The 21967-nt window shown below is 40.6% G+C and overlaps 1 protein-coding gene across 2 annotated transcripts in view; it reads left to right on the top strand.

The window, feature by feature from the left end:
• The window catches only part of wasla (WASP like actin nucleation promoting factor a), a 35768-nt gene that overhangs the window by 6687 nt on the left and 7114 nt on the right, over positions 1–21967 (top strand). The window contains exons 3-8 of one of the 2 annotated variants that reach the window (XM_061722220.1): positions 1205–1291; positions 1402–1498; positions 4321–4344; positions 12974–13175; positions 14513–14555; positions 17842–17995. In XM_061722220.1, coding sequence (XP_061578204.1) covers positions 1205–1291; positions 1402–1498; positions 4321–4344; positions 12974–13175; positions 14513–14555; positions 17842–17995 — 607 coding nt within the window. The remainder of the gene's footprint in view (positions 1–1204; positions 1292–1401; positions 1499–4320; positions 4345–12973; positions 13176–14512; positions 14556–17841; positions 17996–21967) is intronic. The other variant, XM_061722221.1, reaches the window with a different exon arrangement.

Genomic DNA, 21967 nt, shown 5'->3' with positions numbered 1-21967 from the left:
AGAAGTAAAAAGTAGTCATCCAAGTAATTACTTGATTAAAAGTAAAAAAAGTACTTAAGTACTGAGTAACTGTTGAGTAACGTCTGATTTATTTTTTAACCCAACCATTCAAACAGACAAAAGTACAAAATAATCATCTTTAGGCAAATTAAATCAATAAAATAATAAAATAAAATTAATAAAAAAATAAAAAATAGCTTAAATTAAAATAATAAAGTAAATTCAAGTACTTTAATACATAATAAAATACATAAAATAATAACGGAATAAAAAAATAAATTAAGCACAAGTAGCACAAAATTTCAAGCTTTTGTACTTTTCTTTTTTAACCAGGCAGAACTAGAACAAACATGAACTCATAGAAACTCTGTGTGTGTTTGAGTCTGTGTAAATGTGACAAAACATGCAAAAACAAAAATTTTTCCCAAAGAATCACCCAGTGATGTCATGAGATTGACGCGTACGTGGATAAAAGGGATAAAAGAAAAGTAACAGCTCAACGTAGCCTAATGTAGCGGAGTAAGAGGAACAGTTTCTTCTTCACAAATCTACTCAAGTAAAAGTAAAAAGTATAGTGATTCAAAACTACTCCTAAAAGAACAAAATTTCCCAAAACTTACTCAAGTAAATGTAACTCGTTACTACCCACTTCTGCTTTTAGCCAAATCTGAGTTTAAACTAACCTAACAGATCAGAGCCATGTTTTCTTTTTGAAAACGTGGCTCTGGTTCACTGTCTTATCTCTGTTTTTAAGTTTGATTGAAGGCTAATATTAAAGTTCTAACATCTGAGATAATAGACGAACGCAATTAACTTAAATTAGCCATAATATGCTCATTTTCAGTCATTTGATTGTAATTTCCGGTGCCCCTGTAGCAGTCTTCCAGCCAGCAGAAGTTCCCACAACCGGCCAAGAACCACAGGGGAAAAACAAACAGTTTGACTCAAGTTTCCTTTTGTGTTTTGTTTGCTTAATCTCCTGTAGATGTGTCCGCAGACGGGAGATTGTGGCTCATGTATGTGCACGGCTTCCACAGCCATTCAGATGCACATTTTTAGCATTTGGACACACGATGAACACTGTTTTCAACACCTCAAATCCTTCTGTTAAGGTTCAAACTGGAATCTGACAACCGTTTCTACGCCCTCTTTCAAACCGGCGTGCTCCTCCTCTCAACATGTTTTCTGTTTTGTGATCTTGCAGGAAGGGAGAACCATGTTTGAGCAAGAACTGTATCACAACTTCTCCATCAGCAGCGCCAGACCGTACTTCATCTCATTTTCAGGAGATGTAAGTGTGATTGCTTCTGAACGCAGATGTACGCGTCTCCCCGAGTTCAGACCCTGACGCTTCGTAGTCTTTACTGCTACACTTTCTGACCTAGCTCCTCTTTTTCTCAGAGCTGTCAGATCGGTCTGAACTTTGCAAGTGAGGAGGAGGCCAAAAGATTCAGAGTGGCAGTCAATGACCTGCTCAACCGACGGCAGCGGAAAACGGGTTAGTGCCAGCTTTTTTTCAGCTCCGCTAACCTAACACACGCGTTGTGCGTCCCAAACCAGTCCGTGGTTCTCATGTCCAGCTGGATCAGGCAAAGGAAATGACCACTTTAAAGTCCTCTGTGCTGCCTGAAGGTTAGGATGTGTGTGAAATGGTCTGATCTCTTGGCGTCAGCTTTGTACACTGCAAAAACTCTAAATCTTACCAGGAATATTTATCTTATTTCTAGTTAAAATGTCTCATTTTTAGTCAAAAAATCTCATTACACTTAAAACAAGAGTCATTAACAGAAAAATAACTTGTTACTTGACAATTTTCACCTGTTTCAAATACATTTTCACTTGAAATAAGTAGAAAAATCTGCCAGTGGGACAAGATTTATCTTCTCATTACAAGAAACAAAATCTTGTTCCACTGGCAGATTTTTCTACTTATTTCAAGTGAAAATCTACTTGAAACAGGTGAAAATTGTAGTTTTTTTATTCAGTGATGAGTCTTGTTTTAAGTGTAATGAGATTTTTTGACTAAAAATGAGACATTTTAACTAGAAATAAGACAAATATTCTTGTTAAGATTTAGAGTTTTTGCAGTGCAGGCTTCTCTTTGGTGTAGTTGTAGCGTGCAGTTATTTGTATTGAAAAGCAGCTTCTTTCAAATGTGCTTGTAAAAAATGTTGGAGCAAATCTGCAAATGTGGCAGGTTCGTCATAGGGGACATTTCTGATAAACGTCCAGTGAATTTCCATGTTAAGCTGGGAATTTAGGGAAATATTCCCGTTTGAGAACTTTCCATGGGAATGAGCGGGATTGTTGTGGTACTTTGTAGCGCTGTGGCAATGGCTGCCACTGACGTTGGTTCTGATGCTGGAACTGGAAACATTCTTTAATGCACCATTCACTTATGTTTTAGCACACCGCTGATTGGCAGTTATTCAAAGGCTGCATGCTACATTTGGGAAAGTTGCTTCATCCCAGCTTGGAGTTTTGAAAACAGCAGTTGGCGTGATGAGTAGATGAAGGGCCAATCCCAATGTTCACCCTACTTTCTACCACTAGCCCTAAAAATGAAGCCACAGGCGTAGGGCCCTTGTAATGTTCCCTAGGGATTGGGACACCACTTGCTACGTCACTGCGTGGTTTACGTTCGGGTACGTAAGCGACTGTGTAGTTACGTTTGCACAAACGTCACACCATATCAGGAAGCCCAGAGCTAAAAGCTGTTTTAATTTCCGCTGTAGCGCTGTTAATATGCCACTTTATTAAGTTTTAATATTTTTTCAGGCGTAAAAGTAACCGTTAAGATCCCCAACCTGGGCTCAGTTTATCCAAATAACGCCTGTTAAGAAATTTGATCCGATGTTTTCGGGGATGAGAAGAGCCGCCGGCTCGGGAGCAGCAGCTGGTTCTGCGTTAAATCGATGCACACCGTACGGTGTAAGTTACACGTCGCCGCGTAACCTACGCCGTAGGCTCTGCGTCGGTGTAACGTGGAACCATAAATCAGCCTTTATTCTGGCGAGGTTTGAAAAAGACTTTGCAACAACGGGCAAGAGAGTGATTATGTACATTCACTGAGTGAATATTGTGAAAGTAAAATATATATTTCTCGCTATAAAATGTAATCAAAACGCATTTTTATGCAGAAACTAACTCAAAATATTGATTTTATTCACTAAAAATGAGAAATGTCCGCCATGTTTTTTTGTTTGATTCAGTCTGTAAATGATGACGTAAAGCATTCTGGGAAATTTTTCTGGCCCTCGGTCGCGAAGTCATCATCTGAAATCCCTCACTGTGAAGGGTTAGATTCATACACATAGCCCTCGTTATGTCCACTACCCCTACATGCAAAGAGGAATTAGGACACCACTACCCTCACGGGAACAAGCAACGTTTAGGGGTAGGACTGAAAAGTAGGGCTAGGGGGGATTGGGACTGGCCCTAAACTACATTTTTGCATGAGAACAGAAATCTGGCAAGCACGAGAAACACGAAGTCCATGAATGAAGCGTTGACGCGTTTGTCCTGTGCACATGCCTGTGGCTTTAGAGCGTATGCAGAAGGTCACACGTGGGTCCGTGTGGGCCACGGCTGCATCTCTGGTCCTTCTCTAACTCAAGGAAAACAGCCAGCCATTCATCTCCAGCTACGCTGCAGACTCGAGTGTTGGCAAGTAGCGACAATAAGAGCATCTGTCTGATGTCAGTGGGTACGTCTGTTGTGTAAGAGGGGTATAATGACTGCAGACGACGGCAGCAGCAGCTGTTAACCACAAACACAAGGAGCGTGTGAAGGATGAGGACATGAGTGGAGGTTTGGTTTGGGACAGTCTTCCTGCTCTCTGTGCTGCCGGGCGCTCGTGTCCTTGTTTCTGTTTCTCTTCTGAAAGCGCCCGTCTTTCCCCGCGTGATGAAATGCCTCTGCAGCGAGGCCCTTCTCTGGCGGCCGCCCAGCTCTCGTCAGCACGCACGGCCTTTTTGAAGAGCACTGCTCACGCTGCGATGAGGACTAACGCTGAAACGCTGTCAGAGCCGGGACACGGAGCGGTTGCATACCGGACACATCCGAGCTCTCCAACTTCCCCCTCTGCTCACACGGTTCTGAACCTTCTGCAAGTGTGTGATTGAAACACTAAAAGCAGCGTTTTTTCCTCTGAAACGTCTTCTAAAACTAACTGGACTTGATAACACTTTGTTTCCTGAAGCAGTGGGCTTCTTCTTACCCTTTTAAAAACTTGAAATAACTTCACGTCATTCCCTCTGAAGTGACCTGACTCTTTCCTCCTTTCAAAAAACCATAATTGTGTTCGTTTTTCTTTTGCAGAAAAAAGAGGTGACCTGAAATTTGGTATGTTGAACTCTACCTACTGATTTTGCTGTTGCTTACTACAAGGCATCCCATCCTGTAATATGAAATATTCGTCTTTTAAATATTCTTATGCATTTGAATTGTTTTGGAAATTAAGTTAAAAACTCTCTGCGGACTTGGACGGATGTATCAGTAACCCCACAGGAAACAAGCGCATGAAGTTTCTCTCACATAACTTCAGACTGACACATATTTGTGTTATTTACCATTATTGATATTATTCACTCCGTGTTTAACACAAATTACACTTTTAGTTTTTGATTCGACTAATAGTTTTACACAATAAAAACAATTAAAATGGCCAAAACTAATGGTCCCCTTAAATGAAATGTTGCTAATCTTCACTGCCAGCAACCAAACCCTGGAAACGTCTGGAGTTATTACTTTGGGAATAATTGAACTACTTCTCACTTCACTCTTCTGTCTGTCTGTGTTGCACTGGTGTAAATAAATGTGTCCACATGATAACGGTGCTCAAGGATTTCAAATGTAGTTCTGGACATAAGTCCTAGAGTTCTGGTCCTGTTGATTTTGGTCAAAGTAGTTTTTTTCCCCGTTGCAACACTTATTTTTAAAAGGGATCTGTGACTTGGATGATCTGCTGCTTGCAGCAAGTCTGCTTGTTATGTCGGCTTTTTTCGACGACGCTGTGACCTTGCGAGTGGCCACGACATCAGGAATGTTGTTTTCTCACGGGAGAAACACTGACACTGAAAGAGCTTTCCATAGTTCAGCTCAGTCGACCCCAAAGCTGTGGGAAGAGAAGACTCTGCAGAAGCAGTGCAGCAATACAACGGAGAGGAAGATGACGTTTAAACCACGTTTTCTCTGAACTGTCGCGTGAGAGGAAAGCACTTGCAGCACTGTAACTTAACTTTGGTTCTGTGTGCTCCATCCAAAAGAAGCTGGAGGAACATATTTTGCACCAACTTTTCAGAAGCCCGGGACTGCAGAGTAACAGGACTAAAGCAGAAGGACGGCCGTGCCTGCTGACAGCAGATGGTCTAATCCCTGACATGCGAGTGAAGAATGGTCTCTGGACTCGTTTTTTGAACTGCTGACTGTGAGTTTTTGGCCATGTGGTCTCCTGGCCTGCTGATGCTGCGTGAGACATCATCAGCTTAAGTGTTACTTCAGTGCTGTATTCTTTATGGATGGATGGAGTTAATTTCAGTTCAATAAACTCACTGAACCAGGGGTTATAACAACCAGCAATCGCTGCGTCAGAAATCTCACCACCATCCAGAGTTTTGGGGTCTAAACTTTAGACCAGGGGTCTGCAACCCGCGGCTCTAGAGCCTCATGCGGCTCTTTAGCGCCGCCCTAGTGGCTCCTGGAGCTTTTTCAAAAATGTTTGACTTTTTTTTTCTTCTTTTTTTTCTTTTTTTTTCTTTTTTTTTCCTCTTTTTCTTCTTTTTTCTCTTTTTTTCTTCTTTTTTTCCTTTTTCTCTTTCTTTTTTCCTTTCGACTTTTCTCGACATTTCGACTTTTTCTCGTCATTTCGACTTTTTTCTCGACATTTTGACTTTTTTCTCAAAATTGTACTTCAACATTAATCTCTACATTTCTAATTTTTTCTCGAAGTGCATAATGAAAAAAAAATCTTCCTACTCTAAAATATTATTTTGATTTTTCTCCTGCCTAGCCATAACTCTTCCATAGATTCGAAAGACATTAACATGCTACATTTGCAGCCGAGGACCCAGTTATAACTAATATAGAAACATGCAGCATGTGTTGCCTTCATTCTAAGGCTTATACAAGACTTTTCATTTTTTGCGGCTCCAGACATATTTGTTTTTTGTGTATTTGGTCCAATATGGCTCTTTCAACATTTTGGGTTGCCGACCCCTGCTCTAGATCATCATCGTTTGGATCAAATGAACACGGCTATGCACCCGGGAGCAGATGTTGGAGCAGACTTTCGGCTTCGGTTTAGAGCTCATTCATCCCTGGGATTGGTTAGTTTTGTAAAAAAGGCAGGATTCATTCTGGTTGTAGAGCAGTTGAGAGGAATCAATCTGAAACGAGAAGTGACTGTGTATGCAGCCGGCCGGCCGGTAGGTAGGTAGTAGGGGTGTAACAGTATATCGTGCCACGAAATTTCGCGATACAAAAACGTCACGATACGTGTCGTGGAGGTGACAAACTGTATCTCGATATTGGATTATTAATATTAATCTATTGTGTTGACTAGTAACGTGCAGTGTATTGGTGACGACCGCGCCTCGACCCGCGGACCAAAATCTTCCTCCGCTCAGAAGAAACTAGTACCGTTTTGGTCCCGATCACGGGGCTCTTGCAGGGTTTTGAGCTCTGAACTTTTACTTTTGTAAGGCTGGTGTAGAGTTAAGCCTTACCTTATTAAATTAAACCTTTTTCAGGTCGTGAGTAGGATAAACACGGGGACAACTTCTGCTGAGTTCCAGTGTACTTTAATGTCCCTCAACAGTGTAGGATTTTAGAACATCAACACAGCACCTAGTGCCGTACTGTGGCGTATCACTCCGCCCAATCTAAAACAGACTAATCACTACAGATAAACTGACTAGTGTCATAGAATATAAAGAATATATTTATAAAATAATCAACCCTGAATTACCAAAATAACCTTCTTAACAAAAATAAATCTCCTCTTACACTTATAAGGTGAGCATGAACCTGACATTTACTTTTAGTTCAGTTTGTGGAAAATGGTTGGCCTGGCTTTCTCTTTAAAACTTAAACAGTTATAAAGCATTACTAACTGTAACAATAGGGCAAACACACAGTATTGTTTTGTATTTTGTGTCTTTCAAATAAAAGACAATTTTTCCAGTTATATGTTCCTCATTCAAGCTTGTTTAAAAAAAATACTGCTATAATATCGTATCGTATCGTTATCGTGACCTCAATATCGTGTATCGTACCGTATCGTGAGATTAGTGTATCGTTACACCCCTAGTAGGTAGGTAGGTAGGTAGGTAGGTAGCTAGCTAGCTAGCTAGCTAGCTGGCTGGACATCAGCAGACTGCAGAGCCGTGATGTTTCCTGACGAGTTGCCAGCACTGTTTCTCTGCGACTCGCTGACACGCCATCCGTCCACTGCAGGTTAATCTGGTCAGCAGGAAGCCGCGTGTGCCATATGTGAGCACATGGTCTCTGTTGTTGTCCCCTCTAAGACCTGTCGTGATGAACGTGAGGACTAATCCCTAATCTTCTCAGTGACTGCAGCGGATGGTCTTGTGCTGGGGACTGTTTAATCACTCAGGAATTAAGGAAGTTTTAATAGGACTTTTAAGTTTTTTAAGTTTGGGTTTTGTGTCTGACTGGTAAATGAAACGTGTTGTAAGGTAAAGACAGGAGGGTTGATGGGTGATCAGGTATGTGGACAGACTGAGATGCTACAGTTCAACAGCGTTGTTAAAATGTTGAAGAAATCCCTGACATTCTCTCATATTCCCTTAATTAACGTTGCCAATTAATGACTTAACCTGCTTTTGCACACACAGTTCACGGGACAAAAAAAGATGGTTATTTGGAGTAGCTCATTTTAGTGTTTGGTGAATGTTTTCTCATCAAACGCTCAGAAACAAACATTGATGGCCGCAGCGCCGCTGATGGTGCTTACAGATCTGATCGAATTCTTCCTTTTTGGATGATTACCCCTCCCATCTGCTGACATTTTGACACAAAAGAGAACATAGTAGTACATAAATGGTCTGTACTATTGTGAACCTTGGTTCTGCAAACCACTGAAGGTGTTCCTTCTGCCTCTGGAATGAACCCTGTGGTGGTTGTTACTTTCAGATCCAACCAATCACCATTTATTCCATCTCCAAGTGCCGTCGGATCTTTTTTAAGACGACACACTATAGTCTGTCTGCATTGGTTGCATACCCATAATCTAAACTCCTCGTGAGATGGCAGTGATCAGTAGCTGGAAGAAGCTGCTTGTGTTGACATCAAGGCTGATGGTCACTGTGGAGGAGATGCTGCCAAGTCTTATGTCACTTATAATAGGACTTGATAATCGTCCTGACTGACCGTCCAATGTTATCTGAAGTCAAAAACTTTGAGAAGATCTTGTTGGGGACATTAGAGTATCTAAATGGTCAAGGAGGGTCAAGGACTTCACTTGAGTCTGAGTGATCCAGGTGAATGTTTGGGGCATCTGTATGTCCACCTTTTCCCCTCTGAGAGATATAACGTTGAGCTTCACTACAATTTCAAGACCAGCGGGAGAATCATAGTGAAGAGTTCTTTAATGTGGCTCATTCACCAGGATGCTCAACTTGAAGGTCAGTGGAGGTCGTCACGCAATGCAAACTACAGGTCAACAAAGTTGAAACTGATGATCTGATTATCTTTTTATTTTTCTGAAACTTAAAGGGGACCTATTATGGCATCTAATCCCTATTTTAAACAGGCCTTGAATGTCTTAAAAACAAGCTTTTGATTGTTTTTGCTAAATAAATGAGAAATTCACCGCGATACACCGCTACGAAAAAATGGCGGAGGCTCCGGCCGGCGGAGTTACCGTGTCCTAACTAGGGGTGGGTTAAAAATATCGATATATCGATATTTTATCGATATGCATGTGTAGGAACGATTATCGATACATAAATCCAAGTATCGATTTAAAAAAAAAAAAAAAAAAAAATTTTTTTTTTTTTTTTTTTTTTTTAAATCCCGATTTTCCCCCCCATTTTATCACCCAGTGCTCCTACCTAAGTCAGTCCTGGGCAATGCTCCATCTACCAACCCCGGGAGGCCCTGCACTGAGCTCAAGTCTCCTCCTTACTTGAGGAGTGAGCAGGCTGCTTCTTTTCACCAGGCAGGGTGGGGTTTCTCTGGCCGGACGTGGCGCGTGGAAGGATCACGTTATTCCCTTATTGTAACCAGAATATCGATATCGTATCGTATCGGAAATCGTATCGTCTGGGACCTAGTGTATCGGAATCGTATCGTATCGGGAGGTCAGTGATGATACCCAGCTCTAGTCCTAACTGCATGCGATGAGAGCGAGCGCCAGCGACAAAATCAATTCCATTGCTTTATTTTCTATTGGACTGTCCTAACTGGCTACAACGTGGCGCCGTTTTGAGCTGAACATTTGTTGGACGTCCTGCTTCTATTTTCTTCCTGACGCTCGCGTTGAAAGCCGGTTGAAAGTGCTGTAGAAAACGGTCATGGATGAGGAACGGCTGATCCAGTTAGTGTAAATGAGAAGTTATCTCTATGATTCCTCCTCATTTCACTACAAAAACCTCAATAAAGTGGCAGCTGCTGGAGGGAGATGGACAGAGAGCGTCCGATGTCACGCAGTGCTACGATAGTCGGACGCTCTCATGCAGTTACACGGTTTTATAGTTGTGGGCGTGGTTTGTATTTTGGTTATCTAACGAAAATGCACAGAATCTTATTGGCTCGTAGATCCACATCACACTGGACGGCTCATCCGGGCGGCTGTACAGACCAGTGGTGTAAAGTAACGAACTACAAGTACTTCGTTATTTTACTTAAGTAAGATTTTTGAGAATTTGTACTTTTATTGATACTTTCATTTTTCTGTACTTTTACTTTTACTTCGTTACATTTTCAAGGAAATAATCGTACTTTTAATCCGCTACATTTAAAATTGGACACGTCGTTACTCGCTACATATTAAAGAACAGCACAGCGGGGGCTGATTTATGGTTCCGCGTTACACCGGCGCAGAGCTACAGCGTAGGGTACACGGCGACGCACACCCTACGCCGTAGCCTACGGCGTAAGGTGTGCGTCGATTTAACGCGGAACCATGAGGCGGACGGGAAGGAAGGGGGGCGCGTGAATATACCGAGAAGGAGCCGCAGCTCCCGGGAGAGTTGCGCCGCAGAGGCGGCCGGAAGGCCGGAGGAACCGCCGTCGCGTCGAGTACCGATGAGGACTGAAGCCTGAATTATGGTTCCGCGTTAAATCGACGCAGAGCCTCGCCGTAGGGTACGGGCCCTGCGTTGGTGTAACGCGGAACCATAAATCAGCCTTGAGCGGCAGCCGACGCGTGTCCATGCGCACCATTCTTTGATTCCACCCCTTCTAAGGTGGTTTTGGCATTTAAAAGTTCAAAAGTCTCATCCTTTATCAGCTGGGGTTGCTTAATGTTGTCCCTGCATACTACAGGCTGGGGGTGGACCTGTCAGCGGGGCCACTGGGGTACAGCAGCAGTGATGAGCAAAGGGAGAAATTAAAATGGGGTAATGGAAACAAACGCTAAGGGGTCAGAATAATATCACCATTATTTAGAGTTGTAAGCAAATTCTTGGATTCTTCATTTCTTTGCAATCCTTTTGAAAATAATTTTGTACTTTGAATTTTGTACTTTGTACTTTGTACTTTTTACTTTTGTACTTAAGTACATTTTACACCATGTACTTTTGGTACTTTATTATATTTAAGTTGAGGTACTTTTATACTTTTACTTAAGTAATTTTCTTAATGGGTACTTTTTACTTTTACTTAAGTAATTTTCAAGCAGAAAATTTGTACTTTTACTTAAGTACAATATTTTTGTACTTTTTCCACCTCTGGTACAGACACTGCAGAATTTGGTTGCTTTCCTCCTCCTCTGAGTTGGCAGGCTGAGGGGAGACCACTTTATATATGTTAAAGCAAGAAAAAACCTCTTTTTCATAATAGGTCCCCTTTTAAACAAGTTTCAGTAAAATAAAATGTGATCCGTCCTCCTAATGAATGCAGCTGTCGGACTACAAAAGTACCAGTTCTGACACCCAGGGCAACAAAGAACGGCGCTGCCAGCGTGCTAGAAGGCAGGACATGACATCAGGAGATGGAAGATTTAAGGAAAGCCTCTTGGTCTGGTCGTAGAAATCCAGCATTCAGGGGGGACCGGGGATTTGGACTGGGATTAGCAGGGGATTAGTGCTTATGTCAGATGTTGCCTCAGTTTCTGCAGATTATAACGTTTTCGAGGACTGGATGACGCAACCAGCAGAAGAGGAGGAAGGAGTGTCCAACACTTAACAGATCCAGTGAATCCGTGTTTGGGAACTTGGAAAACCTGAATCTACAGCAGCTTTTTGCTACAGTGATCCTGCACAGGATTATTAAAAGCATGTTGAAGATGCGAGTGAGGGCGGGTTGTCATTCCAGACCACACATGCTCCTCTACACCATAGACATGTATCCTCCTCCTTCCATGGAGCTGATGCGATACGTCAACACCGCTGCCATATTGGATGTTCAAGACTGCGCTGTAAACTAATACAAGTAAATGGACTTATTTTCATAAAGCGCCTTTCTACAAAGAAATGTACGTTTTACGTCTCATTTATTCATTCACACACGCACTAATATACTTGGGAAACAGTTAGGCACCAAATATAATATATTTAATTTTCTCAAAAATAAGAACTTTATGGATCCCACATAGGAGTAATTGATGTTATATCAGCTATAGAGAACAAGGTAGTGCCGAAAAACAATATATATAGAGAAATGTATTTTCTCATTAACAAAGCATATTTTACATAAACATATTTTAAATTTTTCAAGTAACAAAATAACATATTTTAAACATTTTTCAGATTTTTTTCAGTTGAAATGGTTCAAATATGTTATTTTGTTATTTGAAAAATCTAAAATTTGTTTTGTTGATGAGAAAATATATTTCTCTATTTTTCTTATTTTTGTGATGGGGGATATATATTGTTTTCCGGCACTACCTTGTTCTCTATAGCTGATATAACATGAATTACTGTGGGATCAATAAAGTTCTTATTTTTGGCATCTGAGAAAATTAAATATATTATATTTGGTGCCTAACTGTTTCCAAGTATATTAGTGCGTGTGTGAATGAATAAATGAGACGTAAAACGTCTATTTCTTTGTAGAAAAGCGCGTTATGAAAATAAGTCCATTTACTTGTATTAGTTTACAGCGCAGTCTTGAACATCCAATATGGCGGCAACGTTGACGTATCACAGCAGCGGGCAAAACCACTCGATGTGGTGTCTACGTATATATGTCTATGCTCTACACCAGTGCAAGAGCGAGTAATATTACTGTGGAGTTCTTTTTTTTTAATTTAATGCAGACACTGCAGCTAGAAAAGCTGCTAAATTTGCACCAACTGCAGGTCAGATGAATCTTTCCGGGAAAAGTTGCACGTTTTGGCTTAACTGGTTATAGCGTTATGTCCAGACTGAAGACTGTTGCCTTGAAGCCGCTGATGTCCAGGTTCCAGTTGGTCAGTCAGGTTTGATTCAGGACGTCAGGAAAAGTTTGAAGGTCTGTTGTTTTCCAGGGCAAAGTCCTGCTGACCACAGTTTCCCCAAGACAGGATCTAATGGTTCCAGCAGCTTTTATCTCAGGGCAACTAGTCTGTCTATTTTCAGGTTTGCTTCTTTCAGAGTGAAGGTATTAGGTTTATGAGAGTGCAGAGATGGCATCAGTAAATTTGCTTCAATTGATCAAAGGTTTTTAGCAACGTGGATATGATTCGTGGAAGTTGATGGTTTCTGATGAAAAGCTTTCAAAAGCTTAACCTGTAAGTGTACAAAAAGTTTATTTTAGCTTTTTTTTCACGGTGAAAAGGCGTTAAAATCCTGGTTACCTCCTCACCCAGGTCCGGCTCTGCCCATGGCCACGGTGGACATCAAGAACCCGGAGATCAACAACGTCCGGTTCCACAACTCCCACGGCCCCCAGCAGCCGTACCAGCTCAACAACATGCTGAGCCACAGCGCTCTGATCCGCAGAGACAAGAAGACCAAAGGCAAGAAGAAGAAGCTGACCAAGGCCGACATCGGCACGCCCAGCAACTTCCAGTGAGTCGCACCCACCACACAGGAACTGACCTGGTCACGTCTCCAGCTTCTCATCAGTATCACCATTTATGCCTCCATTAATACAAACATACAATAAAAACTGAGCCAGACACATGTTTGCTTTTACACTGCAGAAACTCAAAATCTTACCAGGAATATTTGTCTTATTTCTAGTTAAAATGTCTCATTTTTAGTCAAAAAATCTCATTACACTTAAAACAAGAGTCATTACCAGAAAAATAACTTATTTGACAATTTTCACCTGTTTGAAGTAAATTTTCACTTGAAATAAGTAGAAAAATCTGCCAGTGGAACAAGATTTATCTTCTCATTACAAGCAAAAAATCTTGTTCCACTGGCAGATTTTTCTACTTATTTTAAGTGAAAATCTACTTGAAACAGGTGAAAATTGTTGTTTTTTCCAGTGATGAGTCTTGTTTTAAGTGTAATGAGATTTTTTTTTTTTTTTTTTTTTTACAAAAAAATAATTTTGGCACAATTTATGCCATTTCTTCGGCCGTTAATGCGGCCCGAACTGTAACGTGCACCCAGGTGTGTTATACATCAAAATGTGCGTCTCCATCATGCAACGATGGGCATTACTTTTCTCAGTCAAAAGCGTTACTGTGGCAACGATAGACGCCAAAAAGCGCGCCCCCCTTCTTCTGATTGGTCCACATTTGATAGTTCCTACTTTCTGCCATGACCTTCGAATGGTTTGACATAGAGAGTCGTGGGTGGTGTCATCGGACTCGGTTTTGAGTCCTGGACTTCCATTGGCCTGAATTAGTTATGGGGATAAGTTGAGTTTTATGTGAACAGCAAAGGCACTTTTCTAGTATTATTGACCTAGGAATGTGGGGGGAACCCGGGCCATGAGTGCGAGGGCCCGTTCATCTTCAGCTTTAACTGTTGTTGATATTGTGTGTCGTGTAATGTTGCTTGTATCTTTTTACTGAGTCTTGCCAATGCAAATTAGCCTTTTAGCTACAATTGGGTATACTTACATTTTAAAATGTTTATCAATGTACAATGTCCCTCTAGACAAAATAAAGTGAAATGAAACTGAGGTAAGGCAGCGGGTATCAGGACGTCATGCAATGTTGGCTGAAACTCTGAGGAAGAAAGCTCCAGTCCTGTTTGTCTGCACGCCTGATCCAGCCGTAAACATGTCAGACTCTGCTCAGTGAGCCACTGTCATGACACGTGTGTGTGGGCTCACTATTTAGCATGTGCACACGTCTGCCCACTTGCATGTGCTCAACAGCTGATGTATACTGCTATGCTGACACGTGTGTGTGATCTCACCATGTGTGTGTGTGTCCCGTCTTCCTCAGGCACATCGGTCACGTGGGCTGGGATCCAAACACAGGTTTTGATGTGAGTACCCCCTTTTTCCAGCCACAGACGTGCACGCGCACCGCACAATAGTGAGCCGTCTGGTGCAGTGAGATCACACAATAGGCTCTTGTTGCTTCCTGCCCGTTTCCACAAACATCTCTCAGCGTTTGTACAGACAGAATGTTCTAGAGAAGCGGCTTCAGCATCATTAACTAATGACTATGGGGCTTTGTGGAGTAATTAATTAATGTGTAATTTGTTCAGGACATTCATCATGAATTATCAAAGCCCACATCTCACATTGTTGTGGAGGAATTTGAACCCACTCACTGCTTCTGTCATCTAGGTTTGTAGACATCATTTATGCACCGATCTATCCAAGCCCCCACACAACATTTCAGTCCGGCTGAGGTCTGGAATTGGGCATTAGCAGCACCTTATTAGTTATTGGTAATTATCTGCACTGCGGCTGATAGACGGTGATGAATGTAGTCCGCTCTGTCTTTCGTCATCAGCTCTAACCAGTACTCGAGTTGTAAAAGAAATTCAGGGGGGATGGTGGATTTTATCATATGGGGACAGATCATTTGTGCTGATTACAAATAATATAATATATTACAAATAATAGCAGTGACCAAAACACCTGCAGAAATACTGCAGGAATGACATAGCAGCAGTTAAATGCAGCCTTCTGTAAGCTTTAAATATCCACTGGGCTTACATCAAATACATCAAAACACAACAATAAAAAACACTTTTCTGAACTTATCAATATGACTCTGTCCTTCACAGGATAAGTAACATGGATCACTGCAAAAACTCAAAATCTTAACAAGAATATTTGTCTTATTTCTAGTTAAAATGTCTCATTTTAGTACAAAAAAATCTCATTACACTTAAAACAAGACTCATCACTGGAAAAAACAACAATTTTCACCTGTTTCAAGTAGATTTTCATTTAAAATAAGTAGAAAAATCTGCCTTTGCTTGTAATGAGAAGATAAATCTTGTCCCACTGGCAGATTTTTCTACTTATTTCAAGTGAAAATTCACTTGAAACAGGTGAAAATTGTCAAATAAGTTATTTTTCTGGTGTTATTTTTCTGGTTATGACTCTAAATGTTGAAATAGCAGTAAAACCACATTCATTGATGAAATGACATAAGGGATGGGAAGGGGGGATGGCAGTTTTACAGGGAGGATGATTTTGACTGTTTTTATTTCAGGGGGGTGCCATCCCCCCTCATCCCCCTCAACTCCAGTACTGGCTCTAACAGGCAAACATTATAGTGAAGTAAAGGCAGTTTCATGCTTATTTGTGCAAATAGCTTTGGGACTGAAGTTTCAGTCCATCGTGGTTTGTAGCTGAGAACAGTTAAAAGTTTAAGGAGCAGGGAATAACTCCAACCGATCTGTGGGGAATAGAGACTGTGCCTGTGGACAGGATTGTGACTAAAGTCAACCAAACCTCCTCCCCGACCTGTAAAATATCCTGCAAACCACAAGCTGTCCTGATGAAGGAATGTCGGGACACGTACCAGTCTTAACGTCTTGTTAGAGTCGTTCCCCCTGAGCTCTTTCTTCTTAGCACTGGTTACCAAAAGTGTCGGACAAGGTGAGGAAACAACAACTGCCGCTACTCTGGAATCTGTCTTTTCACCTTCTGTTCACTTTACTTCCCTTGTTGTTTTTAAATGTGCCATCACATCGATGTTGAGGTTCGTGAAAGTCGTAACACAGCTAAACTTTATCATTACCTTGGCAGTGAGCCTGTACGGGAACAATGAGCCCCAAGGCTCAGAATGTAGAGATAAAATGACACACGAACAGAAGATTCTCTTTCTCATTTATGGATTTTGTCAGACACACAATGAAACATTATGTTTCTTAATCAAGTGTGATGTCAACTTAGGATTTAAGAGGGGGGGGGGGGGGGGGGGGATTTTATTTATTTGTGCTGGTTTGTACAGATGGGAACCCGGTCTGTCAACACAGAGAGCTCGTGTCTGCGCGTAGATTTGTAACATCAGCGTTTCCCACTGTTCAGGAGTTGCAGCCAGAGCTGCTGAGTCAAACTGTCTTAGTTTGTTTGCTGCTTTTCCTGACAAACCTGAAACAGACAGAGAAGACAACAGTGTGTCAATCCCAGAATGCTTTGCAGGGTTGAGGGCACTAAAAGCAGATGCTTCTTGATGCTTGATGGTTCAGGCTGCTTGTAGTTTTAGCTGCTGGCCACCAGATGTCTCACTGACACATGGACTGACGTGAACCAGTCAGTCCTAAAGGAGCAGAAAACTCAGTGCTTTCATTCTAAAAATAAAAAACTACAAGATGTGAAGTGAAAATAAGAAAACAAAACCTTTTTTTTCCCAGTGATATGTGTGTGTGAGCAGCGCTTATTATTATTATTATTATTATTATTATTATTATTATTATTATTATTATTACGTTTATTGAACAGGGACAAATGTATCAAACATTGTTTCGTAAAAAATACAAAACAGATGTCATACATACAGGTTTCTAGCCAGAGCTAATTTGCAACCCCTGTCCCTGGTTAGGCCTTTACTTAAAATTCAAAAGCAGAGTTAAAACAGTACAAAACCATTAAAATACAAAACATGCAAAACAGAATAAACAGAATAAAGACAATACAAAGACAAGAAGCAAAAACACAAACCAGATAAGGACAGAAAACTAAAATAATACAGTGGTACAGTATGTTAAAGTCAATGCTCATGTTGTTTTACTTGTTGCTAAAAACCTTGAGCTCTGTCAGTATTTAGATTTCAGGTTCAGTGTATTCCATAATTTGGTAACTATTACCGAGAAAGATGACTGTCAAAATGTTGTTCTGCGTTTTTCTATCCTACAATTACTGCTTGTTGCAGCCCTAGTTCTAATTCCACGGTTTTGATTGTTTACCAATTGGCAGAGTATTTCTGGGGCAAAGGTTATTCACACGTTTGAAAATAAGTTTTAAAAATGAGAAGCCTACAAAACTGTCAAAACTTAATAGATTGTATTTTTTGTTCTGTTCTGTTCTGTTCTGTTTGTCTGATCTGTTCTTGGAACAAAGACCTCAGGGTTTCATTCAGACTTATTTCAAGCCTACGTGTGTTATTGTTTTAGACATTGGCATCAGGATTGAGATGATTCATCACATAAAGGAGCTGATCAAGTATGATAAAGCAGCTCATCTTGACCTCAGCTTCCCCTTTTCTGAATAATACATCAGCAGAACCCATAAATCTCATGTATGTTGTTGCATCCTCGGCAGCGGGGAGTGTGTTTTTAAAAAAAATGTAAATTGTGTTGTTTCCAGCTGAACAACCTGGACCCCGAACTGAAGAACCTGTTCGACATGTGCGGCATCTCCGAGGCTCAGCTGAAGGACAGAGAGACGTCCAAAGTCATCTATGACTTCATTGAGAAGAAGGGAGGAGTGGAGGCCGTGAAGAACGAGCTGAGGAGGCAGGGTGAGCCCCGGCGTGTGCACGTGACACTGACTGTGTTTCCATGCATCAATAACCCTTTTAAAACCCCAATATTAGCAATAACCCGGTTTTGCACGGCCATGTAAACACCAATAACCCCTTTGAATTACCGGAATTTGCTCATATTTGGGTTTTTAAAAACCCGAATATGAGCCCTGGGTTACTCCTTTTAAAACCCGAATATTCGGTCATGTAAACGCCAAACGGGATATCCCCATCAAACGGAACATGTTTTTTTTTTTCTGTGCATGCTCTTTTCGCAAGGAATCCTGGTCTTTTGAGTCCAGGAAGTTCTTATAAACTTGGAGAAACACAAGACCAGGAGGAGACTAATCACTTCATAAATGTAATGAAGGATATGAACATTTCTGCATTTGTAGACGGTAGAAAGTACCGGGATAGAAGATTTACAAGAAGGTGAGCGAAAAGTTGCACGAAGCAGCATTTGTTTTGAATTTGGATACAGAAATGAGGGGTCATGATGTTCTCCGTGCGTCGCTGGTTTGATCCAGATATCCTGAATGATTAATTACCATGTAAACGGAATATTCCGAATGTTTCAGTAACTGGAATATTAGCAATAACCTGAATTTTGGCTGCATGTAAACGTAGTCAATGATGAGCGCTTTGATCCGAGCAGCAGACTAACACAGGTCTGATGATGGTTGTCTGGTTGGTCCTCTGACGTTTGTTTCACCTGTAAATGACCAAAAGCATTTCAGGTTCAGGTGAGTAATTAACGATGCTACTGACCACGTTAGAAGAAAGTGCTTTTCAGCTGCTGCTGGAAAGTATCCGTCATTACCGCTACGGTGACGCACTAAAACACAGACCAAAGGTTTACACAAATCTTCTTCATAAATGCTGGAATTGGGATCTCAGAACAGGTCAGACTTCTCAGAACCTAAATACGGGGTTTCTTTTTTCCTCGTCATTCATTTTTGTCAGATGGTAGATACGAATTGTGCACTGATGAAACACTTTTGTCCATCTGACTTTAGTTTTCACACGTTTTTTCCTACCAGGATGCTAAAACATAGGGAAGTTAAAACTATGGCATGGTTTGAGGACTTTCTGAGTCCTCCGGGTTTAGGTAGGCCATGAATGGATTGATGACTATTTTCAGTGATCTGTATGTACGGTTCCACCTGATACACTGCAAAAACTCAAAATCCTAACGTGAATATTTGTATTATTTCTAGTTAAAATGTCTCATTTTTAGTCAAGCAAATCTCATTACACTTAAAACAAGTGTCATTATCAGAAAAAGATTTTTTTGCTTGTAATGAGAAGATAAATCTTGTCCCACTGGCAGATTTTTTTCTACTTATTTCAAGTGAAAATTTACTTGAAACAGGTGAAAATTGTCAAATAACAAGTTATTTTTCTGGTAATGACTCTTGTTTTAAGTGTAATGAGATTAAGTGTAGACATTTTAACTAGAAATAAGACAAATATTCTTGGTAAGATTTTGAGTTTTTGCAGTGTAATCAGTTACCTGGTTGTTGACATGTCCATTGTTCAGGTGTGTACAATCTTTATCTTTTACAAAAACAACACGTTTGGTTCTACTTAAAGGAGCCGTCTGTAAGAAATGTCCAAAACTGGTACTGCAGTCACTTTCAAAATATTGTTGAGTGGCGTGTTCCCTCCCCCTCCTCCCCCCGACCAGAGGTTGCCAGGTAGGCTGCAGAATGCAGCAGGAACGTAGGCTTCCATGGCTGCCATAATTAGAGCCGAGCTGGCAACCCGGATGCCGAAACAATACTGACTTGGTGATTGGGAGATAGGTGGAGGGTGGAGCTTCAGAAACAATACTGACTTGGTGATTGGGAGATAGGTGGAGGGTGGAGCTTCAGAAACAATACTGACTTGGTGATTGGGAGATAGGTGGAGGGTGGAGCTTCAGAAACAATACTGACTTGGTGATTGGGAGATAGGTGGAGGGTGGAGCTTCAGAAACAATACTGACTTGGTGATTGGGACATAGGTGGAGGGTGGAGCTTCAGAAACAATACTGACTTGGTGATTGGGAGATAGGTGGAGGGTGGAGCTTCAAACCAAAACAAAAAATGACAACATAAACATCAGTTGAGGGCTGCAACTCCTCTTTTTAAACTGGAATATCCTGGCTTGAGTGCTGTTGTCAGTGACATAAGTATTTTAAATGAACATGATTTTTAAATGTCTGTTGACATATCGGGATCATTTTATGATTCGTTTTATTATTGCTCTTACATACGGCTCCTTTAATATTTCAACGTGCTCGTCTGACCAAATATCTCAGATATAGCAAAGGATGGCCAAAAGGGATGAGCTCAGAGCCTCATCGACGGAAACCCAGCTGAGAATGCACATAGAAGATGGACAATATTCAGGGAAAGTACCGGTAGTTGATGCTTTCTGAAAGGAAACAAGCACCTGGTGGCCGTCACTGATGTTCTTTCAGGCACCTGTGCACAAGTTCATGTCCAATAACAGAATATTCCCCCCCATTAGGGTCATGGGGACTTTTTTTTTTTTTTTATAAAACCCATGATGATGAATGATGATGATAATAATGTGTAGGACCACAGAGCAGCCAGTAGATGGCAGTAAAAAACCATAATGGATCTCAGTCCCAACCATAGCTGTCAAGTTTGGGATTTAAAAAAACGGGACATTTTCCGCCGCTGTCCCACCAGCCCAACCCAGGTCCAGTATCTTACATTTATACTAAAATAATTACTTGTTAACCAATTACAAACTACACTTATGTGCTCAGAATCTGATAGGGCGACCTTTGTTGACTGAAATGCTGTGGACATTCATATGTATGTAATTCCTATAATGGAGCCTAAATGAAGACACAAAGGGGAATTAAAGCACATTTATTTATTTTAAATATTTTTGGTTTATATACACATTGATTGTCTTCAAGTGAAACGTTTACATTTTCTTTTAATTTATAATTTTCACTCATGTAGCTGCTCCTCTTTAGGAAAGTAAATTCAGTATCCCATTTTAGAGATATTTACACAAAGTCTTTGCTTTTTTGTCAGAAATGCCTCCTCTCGTGATATTCATCCATCTCTGATTTGTTTTTACTAACTTTGCGACAACTGCCACCCAGGCTACAGCAATGGGCAGTTCTCGCGAGATTAGTGACAATTCCGTTTGCAGTTTAAAAATTATTATATTATAAAACGGGAAATTTACGGTAAAATACTAATACGGGAGGACGGCGGGAAAGAGGGGTAAAAATATGGTATTTTCCCGGCCAAAACGGGAGACTTGACAGGTATGGTCCCAACATGCACTCCTTTCAGCTGTTTCAGTAGAAGAATCTTCAGTCAGAAGAAGAGTTGACTAAAAATGGCCCTGAAGAGTTGAAGGGGTACGACGGAGTATTAGGGCCAAACTAAGACAAAAAAAAAGGAAATTACAAGAATAAAGTTATAATAATATGAGAATAAAGTCGTAAAATTACGAGAATAAAGTCATAATATTTTGAGAATAAAGTCGTAATATTAAATATATTATAAATATATAAATATAACTTCACAAGATGGTCAATATTCCTAATTTTAACACAGGGAGAAGACTGCTCTTCCTGTTAGAGTTCTCATAAAATATATTCTCATAATATTACGACTTTATTCTCGTAATATTACGACTTTATTCTCGTAATATTACGACTTTATTCTATTACGACTTTGTTCTCGCAACATTTACTTTATTCTCGTAATTTTACGACTTTATTCTATTACGACTTTATTCTCGCAACATTGAGTTTATTCTCGTAATTTTATGACTTTATTCTCATTATATTATGACTTTATTCTCGTCATTTCCAATTTTTTTTTTTTGTCTTAGTTTGGCCCTAATACTCCGTCATAAAGGGTCAATAGTTGTTGCTTCAGGATTTGATAAAATATTAAGAAAATATGATGCACCAAATGTAAAACTGCGAAT

Source organism: Cololabis saira, chromosome 5 (assembly GCF_033807715.1).
Source record: "Cololabis saira isolate AMF1-May2022 chromosome 5, fColSai1.1, whole genome shotgun sequence".
Lineage (NCBI taxonomy): Eukaryota > Metazoa > Chordata > Actinopteri > Beloniformes > Belonidae > Cololabis > Cololabis saira.
The sequence above is the reverse complement of the archived record's forward strand: the minus strand, read 5'-3'. Positions and strand labels throughout refer to the sequence as shown.